This window comes from Microcaecilia unicolor, chromosome 13 (genome assembly GCF_901765095.1).
Source record: "Microcaecilia unicolor chromosome 13, aMicUni1.1, whole genome shotgun sequence".
Classification (NCBI taxonomy): Eukaryota; Metazoa; Chordata; class Amphibia; order Gymnophiona; family Siphonopidae; genus Microcaecilia; species Microcaecilia unicolor.
The window spans coordinates 92,317,572-92,335,425 of record NC_044043.1 but is presented as its reverse complement, the minus strand read 5'-3'; the positions used below and the strand labels follow the sequence as shown (position 1 = coordinate 92,335,425).

General features: G+C 47.0%; 2 protein-coding genes across 2 annotated transcripts in view; both read left to right on the top strand.

Annotated features, from left to right (window-relative positions):
• NBL1 (NBL1, DAN family BMP antagonist) overlaps positions 1-9,554 on the top strand; it is a 37,600-nt gene extending 28,046 nt beyond the window's left edge. The window contains exons 2-4 of the mRNA XM_030185825.1: positions 3,523-3,702; positions 6,174-6,285; positions 7,131-9,554. Of these exons, the coding sequence (XP_030041685.1) occupies positions 3,523-3,702; positions 6,174-6,285; positions 7,131-7,376 (538 nt within the window). The 3' untranslated portion in view covers positions 7,377-9,554. The remainder of the gene's footprint in view (positions 1-3,522; positions 3,703-6,173; positions 6,286-7,130) is intronic.
• A 3,961-nt stretch (positions 9,555-13,515) lies between these two features.
• HTR6 (5-hydroxytryptamine receptor 6) overlaps positions 13,516-17,854 on the top strand; it is a 39,148-nt gene continuing 34,809 nt past the window's right edge. Inside the window, exon 1 of the mRNA XM_030222171.1 lies at positions 13,516-13,641. Coding sequence (XP_030078031.1) covers positions 13,516-13,641 — 126 coding nt within the window. The remainder of the gene's footprint in view (positions 13,642-17,854) is intronic.

Genomic DNA, 17,854 nt, shown 5'->3' with positions numbered 1-17,854 from the left:
AGTTCCAGGCTGGAAACTTTTTGGCCAGTCCTAGCACTTTGGGAGTTGTAGTGCCTGATCCTGCTAATTGAAATCAGTGCTGCAAGTCCCACAATGCACTAGGATGGGTTGGTCAGAAATCCAGGACTGTTCCAAAATCTGCAGCCTGGAACTGGGTAACTTGGCATCTCCTGATGTTTTCATTTAAAAACTGGGTTCCAAAAGGAGAAATTCAGCCCCTGTCCTTGACTGATGTAATGCTTTTTGCTTCTTCCTTGCTGTGCATCCTGATCAGGGCCAGTGGCTAACTTTTTGCCATGCCTCCTCCCCCAATTATCTTTCATGGACCTAGGCTCCTCCCATAAGATTTTAATAATTAAACTCAACAGTTATGATTATCCCAGAACAAGCCTGTCAAAATTCATAGAGGCACATTGCACCTTTAAATATTAAATTTTGTTTTATATTATTTACATAATGAGGGCAATTTCCAAAAGCCATTTTCCCAGGATATATTTATTTATGTATTTATTTATTTATTTGTGGTACATGTATACCCCACATTTTCCCACTAGAGCGAGCACAACGTGGCTTACAATGTTACAGAAGGTTACAAAGCAATGACATGACAAGTTAGAAAGACGGGAAAGAACAGGAGGATTATACAAGGATGCTTGAATAGGCTGGAGTAGTAAATGGGTCTAGACAAATTGAGGTAGGTGGGGATTAAGCATTAATTGATAGGATAGGCTTTCTCGAATAAAAATGTTTTTAATGATTTCTTGAATAGTTGGTGATCGTCAATCTCCTTTAGATACCTTGGTAGAACATTCCAGGACTTTGGGCTGACGTAGGAGAAAGATAAGGAAAAAAAGCAGTTTATATTTAACTGACTTGCAGCTTGGATAGTGTGGGTTAAGGTAGGATCGAGCAGTTACCGAAGAATTTCTCGATGGCAGATCAATTAAATCTAGCATGTAAGCAGGGGCTTCCCCATAAATTATCTTGTGAGTCAATGAGCAGATTTTGAAGGTAATACGGTCTATAATGGGGAGCCAGTGTAGGTTAAAACGAAGAGGTTGGGCGTGATCAAAGCGTGATTTGCCTAATATCATTTTATGCAATGAGACCTAGTTACTAATAACTGGGGTTAATAGTAAAATAACATGACTTAACGGTAGCCCTTGTTGATAACTTCTCCCCTTAAAGAAAAAAAGAAATGTCTCTAGAAAGTGAAATCACTGCTATATGTAATAAAAGTGAGTCAAGTATAGGACAATCAAGCCATTGTGACATCACTGATGAAGTTGGCTCTTAGGCATTGGTGGAATGAAGCATTATGACATCACAATATCAGCTCTGGTTACCAGAGACTAAGGGGGGAAAGTGAGCCAAGTATAGGACAATCAAGCCATTGTGACATCACTGTGACATCAAGCCATTGTGACATCATTGGCTCAGGCATTGGTGGAACGAGGCATTATGACATCACAATATCAGCTCTGGTTATCAGAGACTGAAACTCTTCACACTAAGGGGGGAAGTTATCAACGTGGGCTACTGTGAAGACAGGTTATTTTATCATTAACTAGTGCTATTTTATCACAGGTCCCATTTTATGCAATGAGACCTAGCTACTAATAATGGGCTAACAGTAAAATAACCTATCTTAACAGTAGCCCACGTTGATACATCCCCCCTCCCCCAAGTAAGTTAAAAAATTATTTCTGGACAAGGAGTATTACAGCGATTTAGAAATCCATTAAAAGAATCATGAAAAATGTTCCCATCCCACAGTACAATACCATTATTTGTGCCCCCCCCCCATATATACAGTGCAATAACACCATATTCTGGCCCTAAAACCTGACTGGTCTCTGCTATTCCTAATGTGAAAACAGTCAAATCTTTAGGAAGCTCAGATTGTCAGTCTGTTACTTGTACTATGTGTCTTGTTTCATATAATTTGTAACATATATTTTATTATATACTCCACCAGGAGTATTGTACTAGTGCTCAGGCAGATAACATATTGAAACAATTCCAAAATAAAATAAATATTTTGTGGCCGCTATTGACTTTCACCTGTAACAGCCGGTCCTTAGGGTGGTAACCTTCTGTACCCTATAATCCAAGGAAAAGCAGCACAAAAATAGTAGCTCAAATATGCAAAACTTTATTCTCAAAAAATGATTTAAAAACAAATACAACAGACCAGTGTTCAGTATCTCTTCCTAACTACTACTACTACTTATCATTTCTATAGCGCTACTAGACGTACGCAGTGCTGTACACTTGAACATGAAGAGACAGTCCCTGCCCAACAGAGCTTACAATCTAATTAGGACAGACAAACAGGACAAACAAGAGATAAGGGAGTATTAAAGTGAGGATGATAAAATAAGGGTTCTGAACAAGTGAATAAGGGTTAGGAGTTAAAAGCAGCATCAAAAAGGTGGGCTTTTAGCTTAGATTTGAAGACAGCCAGAGATGGAGCTTGACGTACCGGCTCAAGAACTCTATTCCAGGCATAAGGTGCAGCAAGATAAAAGGAACGGAGTCTGGAGTTAGCAGTGGAGGAGAAGGATGCAGATAAGAGAGATTTACCCAGTGAACGGAGTTCCCGGGGAGGAATGTAGGGAGAGATGAGAGTGGAGAGGTACTGAGGAGCTGCAGAGTGAATGCACTTATAGGTCAATAAGAGGAGTTTGAACTGTATGCGGAAACGGAGAGGAAGCCAGTGAAGTGACTTGAGGAGAGGGCTAATATGAGCATAACGACACTGGCGGACACTAAACTAGTGTCCCCTCAGCTCGGTGAGATACTGGGCATTGGGATGCTGTCTTTATTGAGAATACAATTTGTATATATTTGGGCTGCCTTTTTATATACCGCATTTTCCATGGATTATATACAGGACAATTCTATGAATTGGTATCTCACTTTTGGCACCCCAGGGGCTCTTTTACTAATCCACAGTAGCATTTTTAATGTGCCCTAAATGGTAAGATGCCCATTTTTTCCTGTGGGCACCTTTAGTGTTTAGCGCTAAAAACGCTACGGTGTGGTGTGCTTATGGCCAATTCTATAATGACATCTTCTTCCAGGAGGGGGTGGGGAAAGGCCTGGCAGAAGGGTGAATGAGCCCTCCACTGAGGGAGTGGCATAAGGTCAGCATTGATGTGCCCATGCTTAGGTGTGCCATCTTATGGCGGGCATAAGTTGGCATGCCTATGTGCACCCAGTGGTACATATAATTCGTAGCATTGCATAAACTATTTGTGTAACTGGGAGACAAGCTCCCTGGCTCCACCCCCATGTAACCTCCTTACAGATAGGTGTTATAGTACATAAGGTGCACACAGGGCCTGTCAATTAGTGGCAGCTTTGACAAGTGATGCATATCTGTAGGTGTGTCCCGATAACTGTGCAGACTCCTTTCCCTGCTGCAGGTATCTGTCTCCATCTGTTTTCTATAGTGCTCTGCACATGTACAATGCAGAAAAAAGGGCTAACGCTAAGTTTGTTCCGGTTTTGGTTCAGTTTGAAGACTTTTGTGGCACGGTCCATGATGATCTGGCTCCTTATTCCTGCGCTGGCCCTGGCGGCACCGCCCATCAACAAGCTGGCCCTTTTCCCAGATAAGAGCGCCTGGTGCGAAGCCAAAAACATCACCCAGATTGTGGGACACAATGGCTGCGAGTCTAAATCAATCCAGAACAGGTACCGAACATCCGCTGATCAAGGGCAAAGTAGTATGTCTGTGAGGCGTAAAACTAATCGCTAAAAAAATTCTTAAAGGTAAAAGTACAGAGATCGAGAAGGGATAATTTGGTGATACTTTAGATTTACAAGGGAATCTTACAGGAAGGGAGAGTGACAATAAGGGACACTGCAGGGAAACTCAGGTTGAGGAGTCTGTGGGATGATTGTAATGACAACCCAATCAAAGAGTAAAGTTTGAAGTTTATTATGATTTGATATATCGCCGTGCCTTCAGAGCAGTTTAAAATGATAAATGATCAATATATATCGCAGGTGGAAAGGAACTGCAGTGCACATGCTGTAGAACCAGTGGCATTCCTAGGCTGGCTAACACCCGGGGTGGATCGCTGATGCCCCCCCCCTGGTGCATTTTTACCTGCTGGGGGGGGGGGCGGGGTGGCCGCGCGGCTGTTGGCTCCGAGTCCGCTCGTTCCCTGCTGCTCCCTCTGGCCCGGAACAGGAAGTAACCTGTTCCGCGCAGAGGGAGCAGCAGGGAGGGAACGAGCGGACTCAGCCAACAGGCGCGCAGCACCCCCCCAGTGGCATGCACCCGGGGTGGACCGCCCCCACCGCCCCCCCCTTGGTACGCCACTGTGTAGAACAGGGGAGATTAGAGAAGAGTTGAAGATTTAGGCTGAGTAGGCTGAGCACCCTATCACCCTGCAGCACCATTATAGGATATGTGTGGGAAAGTCTCAAGTGAAAGCATCCTACAATGTCTTCAACCCGATCTTGAATTTTTCAAAGGAAATCTCTAAACAAAGATGAGTGGGAAAAGTAGGGCTTTTTTTGAGGGGGTACTTGGGGGTACTGAGTACCGGCACCTTTTCCGTTGTCTGCTAAAATTGACCCATGGACCCCATGAAAGAGCTCAGGCTCTACACACCAATTCTGCCTTGTCATAGATTCTGTGACTGGTTGCAGGGGGCCTGGCTATTGTGGGGTGGGTCCCTCAGTGATCACTCCACCCCTGAAAGGTGGACTGGTATTTGAGTACTGGCACCTTTTTTGCTAGAAAAAACACACTGGGGAACAGTATTCCAGAGGGAGGGGCCAATTACACTGAAAATTCAGCTTCTGGTAGTCCAAACAAGAATGGACGAGGGAATACAGTATTTCTAAGATGGGCGGGACAAATTGCTTGTTCTTTTGGCCGCTGTTGGTGACAGGGTGCTGGGCTCGATGGACCTTTGGTCTATCCCAGCATGGCGATGCTTATGTACTTATATCTAAAGGACGGGATTACTAACTGGACCTTAAGGTTTGGGATGGACAGTAAGGGATCAGAAAATGGGGGAAAAAAAGAGTGAAATTTTTCAGAGGTGGATTTTATGCACCACAGAGAGAGTCCTTATAGGATAGCCTATGACGAGCTGGCAACCAATGTTCGGAACTTAGGAAAGGGTTATGTGTTCTTTGGCCTGGACACTGTAGAGGAGAGAATTACAATGTTGGTAGATTGAAATGAAATCCTTTCCCTGCTCAGAACTTTAGGGGATTAAGCAGGCTATAAATCCTGGAATTAAAATTACATTCAATTACCTACATAGTGTGACATATAACCATGCCAGTCAAAATACCAAGATTGATATTTACAAATATTGAAGCACCCGACAAAGAGGAAAAGCATTTCAATGTCCTCTGCAGTCGTGTCTGAGCTTGTTTGAGGGATGGACCATAGGGCCATGAAATATATCGCCCGAATGTGCGTCATCTCGATCAAGTTCAGCTGGTCTGCACAGCAGGAGATGTATTTCGTGACCTGGGAGCTAGCTCAGAATGATGAAGAGAGAGGGTGGCGTGGGGATGCTGCGGAGATTGGCAGAGGAAGGAGCAAACTGCAACAGACCGTTCCAGTGGCGTACCAAGGGGGGGGCGGTCCGCCCGGGTGCATGCCGCTGGGGGGTGCCGCGGCGCGTGCCTGCTCCTCCGAGTTCGCTAAACTTCGTTCATTCGCTGCAGCTCCCTCTGCCCCGGAACAGGTTACTTTCTGTTCCGGGGCAGAGGGAGCTGAAGTGAACAAACAAAGTTTAGCGAACTCGGAGGAGCAGGCGCGCGCCGTGGCACCCCCCCCTAGCGGCGTGCACCCGGGGGGGGTGTCATTTCGCCGGAGGGGGGGAGGTGTCATCTAGCGGGGGGGGGGGGCGCTGCACCGGGGGGGGGGGCACATTGGCGAGCTCAGCCCAGGGGTTTTAAACCCCCACTTTGTTCCAGCCCCTCACAGCGGGGAGCACCTGCGAGGCGGGGTCCTGACCTCTCCCCCTCGCTCGCTCCCCGCTGCTTCGGGCATGAGGGCCCATCGGTGCACGGCGCCATGTTAATGTCGGCTCCTTGCACCAGGGGGCACTTCACCTTGCTTGTCTCATTTGTCTGTGCTGTGGCTCTGTCTAATGAGGACCTTCTCCTGTGTGTTTGCTCTCTTCCCTTAGGGCCTGTTTGGGACAGTGTTTCAGTTACAGTGTTCCTAATACATTTCCTCAGTCCACGGAGTCGCTGGTGCACTGTGATTCCTGTATGCCTGTTCAGTCCATGTGGGACGTTGTAAGTAATAATATCTTCTCTTGTCTTGTTATGGGGTCATTTTTGAAAAAAATGTGGGTCACTTCTCATCCGGCCTGTTGCCTCCTTTTCATTTAACCAGTTCTGCAGAAAGTTCTTGGCTGCTGCTGTTGTGATTCAGGACCAGAACACAGGAGCCTGCTCCTTTAATTGTTAGATTTCTTAGAGGGAAGTCTTTCTTTTTATGGGGTCTGGGATTTAGCTCACACCTTTCTTAGTAGCTCAAGGCCAGTTATATTCAGGGAGTGTATTTTCCTGTCCCTGGAGGGTTCACAATCTAGGTTTGTAGCCGAGGCAATGGAGAGTTAAATAACTTAGCCAAACTGAGAAGGAGTAGCAGTGGATCTGAACTGGGTTGCCCTGGTTCTCAGCCTGCTAGCTAACCATTAGGCTACTTCTCCGGCACCTTCGTTATGGGATCCTCTGTTTCTGACGCCTTACGTCCTGCACAGGGCTACATGCACGGTGCAGGACGTAAGGCATCAGAAACAGATGATCCCACAACGAAGGCGCCGGAGTCGACAGGTGCTGAAGAAAACTCTTCAGCTGGCGGGGTTTGGGGACCCCTGACAACAAACAAGGTACCTGATGCGGCAGTGGGGCGGGGGGCAGGCGGTGACAGCGGGGGGGGTGTCAAATGTAGAGGGGGGCCATAGACGTCTACCCAGTATTGGTCTAACTTCCCAACCTCTGAAGCTGCCATCAAAGCTCACTCCAGCTAGGAGATCATTTAAGTTTTGCTTTAATTAGTGATCCTTTGTGTTTATTCCACGCATTCTTGAATTCCATCACTGTTTTCATCTTCACAACCTCTCTTCTCTCTTCAGGTGACCCTTGAGTGCCCGGGCAATGAGGAGGTGCCCCGGGTAGATAAACTGGTGGAGAAGATTGTGCGTTGCAGCTGCCAGGCATGTGGGAAAGAGCTCAGCCATGATGGAGCATTGTTCAATATCTACCTGAATACGGATGAGACACTGGCACCTGGAGAGGGCAACAGTGCCCATCACTACATCCAGCACCAGGAGGAAGAGGTGCCTGCATCCGCCCATCATGAGGAAGAGAGAGACGACTGACCACACCCCTCCACTGCACATGCTCATATTATTCCCCTTCTAATATTATTCCTCTTAGTATAATGATTACCAATAATGCACTTAGTGACACCATTGGGTGAAGAAGACATCTGAAGCATAGGAGGACTTGAGAAGAACCAAAATTGGCATCTTAATCAGGATACTTGCAAATATAGTAATATATTCTGAGAGGATGTAGGCCTTAGGCAGGACCAGAACTGGGAGTTGGACAGGAACCAGGCTGCATTGTTCACCTCTTAACTGGAGCGTGCTGTTCACTTGGCGTCAGGGTATGGAGAAGGTTGTAGGCCAAGGTCTTACATTCAACTGCTCTGCTCACTGGTAATGAATATAGGAGGAACTCTGTCTAAAAGACTTCCTTCAAGAGTCCAGTAACCTCTCTTCCTACGTATACATTTCTGTTTTTAATGAAAGAAATGTTTTCTATGAAGCATATTGCCAAGATTTGGTCTAAACTAGTCCCTGCCAGTGGGCAGGTGTCCATATTGCTTGTTCCCACTATGATTAACCCAGAATATCCATTTTAGCAGAGAGACCCAAGTTTAAGTGGACATGGAAGATGAAGAACCTGGGCTGGGATATCTTGAAAGAGTGGTACAAATCAGCTTTACTGGTACCAGTGTGGTACTGGAGCTAAAGGCAAACTTTCTGGGGTCAATATTCAGGAGAAGCCCCTGCCCTCTAAAACCATGCTGAGTGAGCCAGCTGCCGATATTCAGTGAAAATGAATGGGTCAGTGTTGGTGAATATTGGCACTAACTGGCCATGTGAAATCTGGTCCGTAAAAGGGTGGTCTGGGGACGAAGTCATGGAGGAACCGACAGGTCTGCTGGTACCAGTGATATTTAGTACTGATGCCCACTTAGCTAAGACAGACCTAACTTTGCCTGCTGAGCTATGTGGTGGAAGCAGTGAATATTGACCAGTACCCACATAACTTCCAGGTAGTAGCCTGAAGTGTACCTGATCTCCCGTCCATCCTGCCCCCCCCCCCCCACCACACCAAGGTCTGACCCTCCCTCCTGACCTCTATCAATAAGAGAAGCTCCTCCCCACATAGCCTGACTGCCCTCTGACCTCACCCCCAACATGAGAAGACTCCTCCAACATCACCCAGTCCCCCCAGCATGAGTGCACTCCTTCCTGAAACCCCTCCCAGAAAAGGCCTCCCCAAGAGAAGCACCAGTATCACATCCCAGCAGACCCTCCTGGGCCTACCTTAATGGCCCTGGTAGTCTAGAGGTCATCTGGGCAGAAGCAAACCCCAATTGCTCTTGTTGCTGGCAGCTCTGGGTGAAACATGGCCACTGTAGCCTTTAGAAGTAGTTTCATGGTAGTACCTAGAGACTGACCCCTAGTGTTAGTATTGTGAGACTGCTAGGTGGATGAGCAAATGGGGTTCACTCCTGCCCAGGCGACTGCTAGATCATCAGAGCTGTTAAGGTAGGCCCAGGGTGGCTTGCTGAGATGCGTGAGAGGGACATCTTTTTTGGGGTCCCAGAGGAGGCCTTTTCCAGGTGGAGTTTGGGAGGAGGTCCACTTGTGATGGTTTATGTTGGGAGGGGGGATTGGAATCGAGGGTAGTTAGAAATGAAAGATCCCCTTATGCAGGTCCTGGCTGATATTTAGCTGGGACCCTCATAAGTGTCTTATGCGTGTCCCAACTGAATATTGGCTGGGAGTAAGGTATTGGTGTCAGGGAGTGTCGGGCAGACACAAATAGCACAGGGATTTGTTTGTTTGGTGGTTGTGTGGAAAGATATGGATACAATAACTCACAACTCAGCTCACATCAAAGTACAAACACTACCAGGTAACCACCCCAGCAATTGTTTTGGTTCTTGTGCCATGATTCCCCCAGTGAAGAACTTTGGGAGACAAATTTCACATGAGGAAAGAACTTCCATGGATCAACATAATAACAGAATGCTTTGCAGATCTTCCACTACCCTGATGCTGGGGCCATCCTGTTAATTCAGAGGCCATAGGAGGGCACAAGTCACTTCTCAGTGGAACGCAGTGGCTACCCTCACCTTTGGTCAATCACGTTATCTTCTATGGTAGCAAACAAGTCAGTGTGGTGGGGGGGGGGGGGGGGGGGGATAAAAGTTTTGCAAAGCTCTGCTGCATCGATATGGAAATATAATTTTTTTTAAAATAAGGTTCCTCTGAGTAAAATTGTTTTTATCTTCCAGGTCTCTTAGTCTCATTCTGTTTTGTGATTCTGTACAGTTGCATGTAATTTTCTTTTTAACTAGGAGCGTTCCTGCCTATGAGATACAGGTCCCAGGTCCTTAGACAAATAACCCAAAGGCTCACACTTATTCAAGTATTGATGAATTTTTATTTATTGTTGACTTTTTTTTTTGGGGGGGGGGGGGGGATTTAGCTCAAGCGTTTTCAATAGTAGCAGAAAGTGAGTTACATTGTTTGTTTTGAGAGTTGATATGCTGCCTTTGCTCACAAGAGGTCGAAGCGGTATACAATATTCAAATTACAAAACGGAAAGGAACTCCAAAAAATGATAGTAAAGACTCATTCACACACTACCAGATAAAGCAGGGAGAGGGGAGGGGTACAGGGTCTCTGCTTTTCCCACAAGAGTTGGCACTTAATTAGGGGCAGAGCTAAAGGCCTCAGGGGAAAAATGGGTTGAACTATGTATTTTCCTGTCCCTGGGGGGGCTCACAGTCTAATTTGTGTACCTGAGAGGCAAGGGAGGGTTAAGTGACTTGCCAAGTTCACAAGGCGTAGCGGCGGGACCATGGTGATTTCTGTCAGTTTGGCCTCTCATGAACAAAAGTCTACATTAGAGCTTCAGTATTTTGCTGGTTTCCTTTAGGTCAATTGCATGATTCAGCAGGCGGCATCTCTTGCAAGCAGTGAAACACCTCCAAGAAGCCACTTAGGGAAACACACTACCATTTCCTAACAGGACCGCTGAGAGGGTGAGGGTGTGTGTGTGTGTGGGGGGGGGGGGGGGGGGTGTCTCTCTCTCTCTCTCCTGCTCCTGTGTATCAAGACTTGAGGGATTGTGTTAACAAGATAACCTGGGTCCAGTGGCGTAGCCACAGGTGGGTCTGGGTGGGCTGGGGCCCACCCACTTAGGGCTCAGGCCCACCCAACAGTAGCACACATTTAGCGGTAGCTGGTGGGGATCCAAAGCTCCGTCAGCTGAAGACTTCCGCCTAATGGTAACAAAAACGCTACTCTCAACGATACCGGAACCTGCGCATGCTCAGTTTTCAGCGCATGCCTTCTGCAGACTGCCAAGGTGGAAAGAAGCATTTTCCTGCCAGCTTAGATATTTTTTTTGGTGGGGGGGGGGGGGGGGGAGAACACTTGGTGCCCACCCACTTCTTGCCTAGGCCCACCCAAAATCTGTTGTCTGGCTATGCCCCTGCCCGGGTCTCAGCACAGAGGAGAGTGACAAACTGAGGGACGAGCAAGGTAAGGGTGTGTGTGTGTGTGGGGGGGGGGGGGGGCAGCAGCAGCCCTGCCTCGAGTCCAGCTCTGGCTCTGAACGGCCCTCTTTCCTAACAAAAGTGACATCCCTCTGGTAATATACAGCCATGGAGAAGGACAAACAGCTGCCTCACAGCTGAGTCTAGGGAAGGTTCCTGTTCAACACTAGGTGGCGCCCTTGTTCAAAGCAGAGGTGGCTACATTAATCTGTGCTCAAGTGCTGTACCTCCGAGACACAGTGTAAAATGTGAGTGGAGCTGGAGATTTGGTTAACCTTTTTTCTATGCTCTAAGTGGGTCCTTGGGCTTCAGGTACAGTATAAAGTAACAAAAGAGGGAGGGGAAGGGAAAACTTAAAGCGTGCAAAAAGATATACCATAGTAACATAGTAAATGACGGCAGATAAAGACCTGTACAGTCTATCCAGTCTGCCCAACAAGATAAACTCATTTTACATGGTATGTGATATTTTATATGTATACCCGAGTTTGATTTGTCCCTGCCTTTCTCAGGGCACAGACCTTAGAAGTCTGCCCAGTACTGTTCTTGTACTAAGTTCTGAAGCTAACGTAGAAGCCCCTTAAAATTTACACTCCAGCCCATCCCTATCCAGTCACGATCAGGGCATAGACTGTAGAACTCTGCCCAGCTCCCATTTTGTTTCCCAATTACTGGCGTCGCCACCCAATCGCCGCTAAGATTCCGCCGAACCATTCCTTCTAAACAGGATTCCTTTATGTTTATCCCACGCACGTTTGAATTCCATTACCGATTTTCATCTCCACCACCTCCCGCGGGAGGGCATTCCACATATCCACCACCCTCTCCGGTGCTTCTCAACCCTCTCTTGGAGGCGCACCTATGGATCAATTCTCAAAATCGAGCACTAAAGCCCACGCTGCAAAACCCCATAGTGGAAGAACAGCGCAGAAAAATGGCTAAGTGATGCTCAAAGAAATGATATGTAAATAATTTGTGGTGGGGGGGGGGGGGAGGAGACATGCTGGCATGTGTGTACAAGGGTTTTGTGGCAATCACGGCTCTTGTGCACAGTGCACATGTCAAGGCAAAACCAGAAGCGCAAGCACACATTGGCGCTGTTCATCTGCACTTCTAAATGAGTCTTTCAAAAATTGTTTGCTCATATTTAACACAAAAAACAGATGCAGATGTCTGCTTGGACTCGCACACGTTTCTCACTATCAGCACTTAAAACCTGCACAGGCTTCCTTCCGCTTGCAAAAGAAAAGAAAACCCACAGTTTAATTGGAAAAATGGCAACAAATCTCCCGAAAGCCTTCCACGCTGCCTTTGACCTGGCGGTACATTTTCAGCATTAGAGCCGTCATTTCCTTTTGTGCTTTGGGAAGAAATACATACTGACCATATTTACATCTATTTAAGTGCAATTTACAGCCATCGTTAGTGTACTCATTAACTTGAGCCCTACGAGCATTCAACGCTGACTAACAAGCGCACAAACCCAGCATTAACCGAATGTTAATGCTGGTGGTAGTTTTGAGTATCAGGTCCCCTGGCCAGCCAGTTGAAGTTTCAGGATTACTACAGTGAATATGCATGAGATAGATTTATATACAATGGGTCCTTAATATATGCAAATCTACCTCATGCATATGCATTGCAGTAATCCTGAAAAGCTGACCACCCCCTTCTTCTGCTCCGGCCAGCGGCTCTGACAAGTGCTCATCAGGGACGTCCTTTTTGGACATCTTTGGCATGTGCAGAGCAGCCAGCATAACGCTTGGCTGCTCTGCGCATGCTCGACCGGCTGACCGGCCGACTGGTTTCCGAGGGAATAGAGAATGCAAGTGAGCTACAAACGAGCAGCTCATTTGCATTCCCTTTCCTTGATGCATGGCCGTTCCCTACCGATTCACTATGGAATCGGTAAGGGAATGGCTCTTCTGAGGACCTTAGTGCATCTACCCCTAGGTGTGCCTCCAGGAGCCAGTTGAAAAGGACTGAGGAACAGACAAGGGAGATATAGTTGAAATAACCAGCCAGGAATGAGGAGCATGACTCCTACTGATAAGGATGTCCCAGAACAGGGTTTGTTCTCATTGGATGTAGGGTTGCGATTTCTCTGCAGGAAATACAAAGGAAACCAGAACTGGAGCAGCCTGGCCTGAAACCCCACGTGATCCGTAATAGTCCTAAATCTAGTAGGGCTTCTTGCAAGATGCTTTCTGTATGTTTTGGTGCCAATCAGCGTGTGCCTAGTCATTTTTCCTATTCACTCATATTTGCATTTCTTGCTCTCTGTCACTGTTTAAGCCTGCAAATGTAAGGATATTGTCGGAGAAATCAAGAAAAATGCAGCTGGGCCCATCTGTACTGTGTCTCCTCCTGTATACTGGGGCTGATGGCACGGCAGTTTGGCACCTATGGCTAAGAACAAATGTATGCCTTCACCCTGAACACCAGCGATTCCCAAACTGGGCTCCATGAACTCTCCAGGGGTTCTGCATCGGTCAGGGCAAGAGCAGCCCCCAGTCGCTCCCGCCCATGCCGGCTCTGCTGACGAAATGGCTGCCAGGACCTCTCGAGGCAGTCTTGCGAGACTGCCAGTCGAGGTCCTGGCAGCCATTTTGAGATTGGTGTTGACTTGAGTAGGAGCCGGCTCCAATCTCAAAATGGCTGCCGGGACCTCCCGTGGCAGTCTTGCTAGACTTCCACAGGAGGTTCTGGCAGTCAACAAAGCTGCCATAGGCAGGAGTGAATGGGGATTGCTACTGCCCCTCTGGACCACTGCCAATATGGTAGGCCTGTGGGTGGGGGTGGGTTGGGGACCTATGTGTGGTTCCAGGAGAGGGTGACTCCTTGTAGTGAGGGAGATGAGGGGGGAGTAGGGTTCCTCAGTATATGAAAAATATTTTAGTGGTTCTGCCATAGAAAAAAAGTTTGGGAATCATTGCTGTACACGGTACATAACACCATAAACTGGAGGCAGGAACGATCTGTGGATGGCACTCTCATTCTCCCTGTCTCATCAGCTCATAACCTTGGGGTCATCTTCGACTCCTCTCTCTCCTTCTCTGCTCACATTCCGCAGATTGCCAAAACCTGTCCTTTCTTTCTCTGTAACATCAGCAAAATCCGTCCCTTCCTCTCTGAGCACTCTACCAGAACCCTTATCCACACTCTTATCACCTCTCGCCTAGATTATTGCAACCTGCTTCTCACTGGCCTCCCACTTAGCCATCTCTCTCCTCTTCAATCAGTCCAAAACTCTGCTACGCGACTCATTTTCCGCTAGAGTCGCTATGCTCACAATAGCCCTCTCCTCAAGTCACTTCACTGGCTCCCTATCCGTTTCTGCATTCAATTCAAACTTCTCTTACTGACCTATAAGTGCATTCACTCTGCTGCTCCCCAATACCTCTCCACGCGTCTCTCCCTACGCCCTCTCTCGGGTACTCCATTCTGTGGATAAATCTCTCTTGTCTGTCCCCTTCTACTCTACTGCTAATTCCAGACTCCGTTCCTTTTATCTCGCTGCACCTCACGCCTGGAATAGACTTCCCGAGCCTGTATGTCTAGCCCCATCTTTGGCTGTTTTCAAGTCCAGGCTAATAGCCCACCTCTTTGACGCTGCTTTTGACTCCTAACCACTACTCACTTGCCCTGTACCCTTTTATCCCCACCTCTTGAATTCCCTTACCTCTTAGTTGTTCTGTCTGTTTGCCTGTCCTATTTAGATTGTGAGCTCTTTGAGCAGGGACTGTCTTTTCGTGTATGATGTACAGCGCTGCGTATGCCTTGTAGCGCTATAGAAGTGATAAGTAGTAGTAGTAAGTGGAGGAGTAGCCTAGTGGTTAGAGCACTGGGCTGATGTCCAGGGCCATCTGTGTGATCTTGGATAAGTCACTTAACCCTCTACTACCTCAAGCACAAACTTTGATTATAAGCTCTCTAGGGACAGAACAATAGCTGAATATAACTCACCTTGAGCTACCACTGAAAAAGTGTGAGCTAACCCCAAATAATGTTAGAATGCTGACTGCTGCTGTATTCCAAAATCCCCTCCATTAATCTAACACCTTAGCCCACAGCAACACAGGCAGAGACAGGGAAACATAAATCAGCTGACAATGGACAGCTTCAAGGTGCCTTCAAAGTCACCTGTCCGCACTTCCAAAGTCAAACATATACTTTCCCCCAACAAGTCCATACATCTCCTCACACGCAGTCTGACTCCCGTACACTCCCCCCACCCCCCAACGAAATCCACAACCGGTACACACTCATTCTCACTCTACAATGCAATTCCTTTTTTTTTTTACTCCAGAACAGCTCCTTGTATAACAGGGGCGTAGCCAGATGGCCAATTTTGGGTGGGCCTGAGCCCAAGGTGAGCGGGCATGGAATTCAGCCCCCATCCGGTTTGGTCCTCTCTCCACCCCTCCCTGCCCACAAACCCCAAATATTAAATACTTGAACTGGCGGGGATTCCCAAACCCTGCCAGCTGAAGATTTCCTCTTCCTCCTCGAGCAGCCAGCACTCGTCCAAATGGCAGCCGGAAGCACTTGCCTCAAACTGATGCTGGCAGACCATGCATGCTCAGTGCTTTTGCATGTTCGAAAACTGAGCATGTGCAGAAAGGCCGGTCTCAGCATCAGCTCAAGAAAAGAGCGCTGGCTGCCCAAGGAAAGAAAATCTTCAGCTGGCAAGGCTTAGAGATCCCCACCAGCCACAGCAAGAGTGTCACAATTTTGGATGGGCCTGAGTCCAAAGTGGGTGGGCCCTGGCCCACCCAGGCCCACCTGTGGCTACGCCACTGTTGTATAACACCTTAGAATCGATTATTCAGACCTGGTCTCCTAAGAACCTACAGAGTTTTATTAAAAGAGTCGAAAAGTGATGATATTGAATGACAGAAACCAGCAAGTCAATAAATATTGTAGTGCGGGAGTAAGATGTACAAGAACTTGTCGTCTCCACAGCGCTACTAGACATAGGAAGCACTGTAAAAAGCAGATGCGAACGTCCGTGAGTGCTTTTTCCAGAGGCGTTTCTCAAAGGGAAGGGGAACAGAAAGGATTTGGGATTTCACTCATCCCACACCCAAACGTTTCCCTGGCGCACAAGTAATACCTAGTCTGGACTTTATTTATTGCAGTATTTTAAAATATAACAACCAAACAAAAGATTTGACAGCCAAAGAAACAGAACATCCCAATCACAATAAACAGAATTAAGAGAAAAATAAAAATACATCAGTTACACGGCTTGATAGATGTGCTGGGGGAGGGGGGCTCTAATTAGGAAATAAGACTGATGTTAACTGGACGGCATTCTAGTAACTATTAAGTCTCCCCTTGATTACAAAGCCGTGCTAGTGGCTGTCGGTGTGGGCTGTGTTGTCATTGCCACCTGGCTTTGTAAACAGGTGGGTCTGAGAGCTGGAATATCTCCAACTCTTTCCAACTCAAGACTCATTCTTCCCCTGAAATCCCCACAATCACCACTGTGGAATAAAAGCAGTGCCTGGGTTGCCCCATTAGCCCTTCTCTACCCAGCCCTCTTCCTCCTGGCTGGGGGGGAGGGGGGGCTGGTGCCATGTTAAGGGGGCTCCAGGACCACAGGTATCCTGGAACCTTTCTTTCAATGGCCGCCCTACCGTTTGAATTTGGTGGGGAAAGGAAGGCCAAACAGATCTCTTGTAAGGGACCATCCGAAAATGACTGCTTCTCTCTCTCTGTCTTCAGATTTACTTTTGTCTAAACAGGTTCAGTAAAAACCAAGAGCCTGATATTCAAACACACATTAATTTAACATATTTAATTACATGCCACATCAATTCTATTTCCAAGCTTGGTAGCCTAGTGGTTAGAGCATCAAGTTGATAACAAACTCAGTTCAAATCCCACTGCTGCTCCTTGTGACCTTGGGTAAGTCACTTAACCCTCCATTGCCTCAGGTACAAACTTAGATTGTGAGAGAAATATCCAGAGTACCTGAATGCAACTCACCTTGAGCTACTACTGAAAAAGGTGTGAGTAAAATCTAAATTAATAAATAAAACAAAAAACCCGAAGCACCTGCACTCACAAACACTATTCCTAATCCCCCTCCCACCCAAGCATATAAACCTTTATCATAAAATCCTTAGTGGCGTAGAACAGGTAAAAGTGATTGATTTTTTTACTCTTTCAAAAAGTACAATGAGTAGAGGACACTCAATGAAGTTACATGGTAATACTTTTAAAATGAATAGGAGAAAATATTTTTTTCACTCAACCAATAGATAAGCTCTGGAACTTGTCGCCAGAGGATGTGGTAACAGTGGTTAGCATATCTGGGTTTAAAAAAGACTTGGACAAAAGGAGAAAAAGTCCATAATCCACTATTGAGACAGACATGGGGAAGCCACTGCTGACCCTGGGATTGGTAGCATGGAATCTTGCTGCTCTTTGGGATTCCGGAACCTTGCTACTCTTTGGGATTCCGGAATGTTGCTGCTCTTTGGGTTTCTGCCAGGTTCTTGTGACCTGGATTGGCCACTGCTGAAAGCAGGATACTTGGCTAGATGGACTATTGGTCTGATCCAGTATGGTTAGTCTTATGTTCTTATCGATTGCCTCAGGACTGTCTCCTAAATGCTTAGTAAAAAAAAAACAAGTCTTTAGCCTAAGCGAAAGGAATTGAATTCCATAGCTTTGGAGCTAAATATCCAGAAACACGCTGAATGCCCTGTATTCTCAAATCTGAAGTCATCTGCAGGAGAACCTGCTGAGATGACCTCAGAGCCCTCAATGGAACGTATCTAGTCAAGTGATTGCTCCAATATTTCAGCCCTTCTGAGTACAAAGAGCAACGGAGTAGATTAAGAACCTTAAACTGCACCCGATAATGTCTAGCCTTCAACAGAGGTGTCACGTGCTATCTGTATAAAGGGTACTGACCAGGGCTATTCGTCAATTTACAGCAGTACTGCCTGGATAGGGCTGCTTCAGTATGGGGGCAGAACT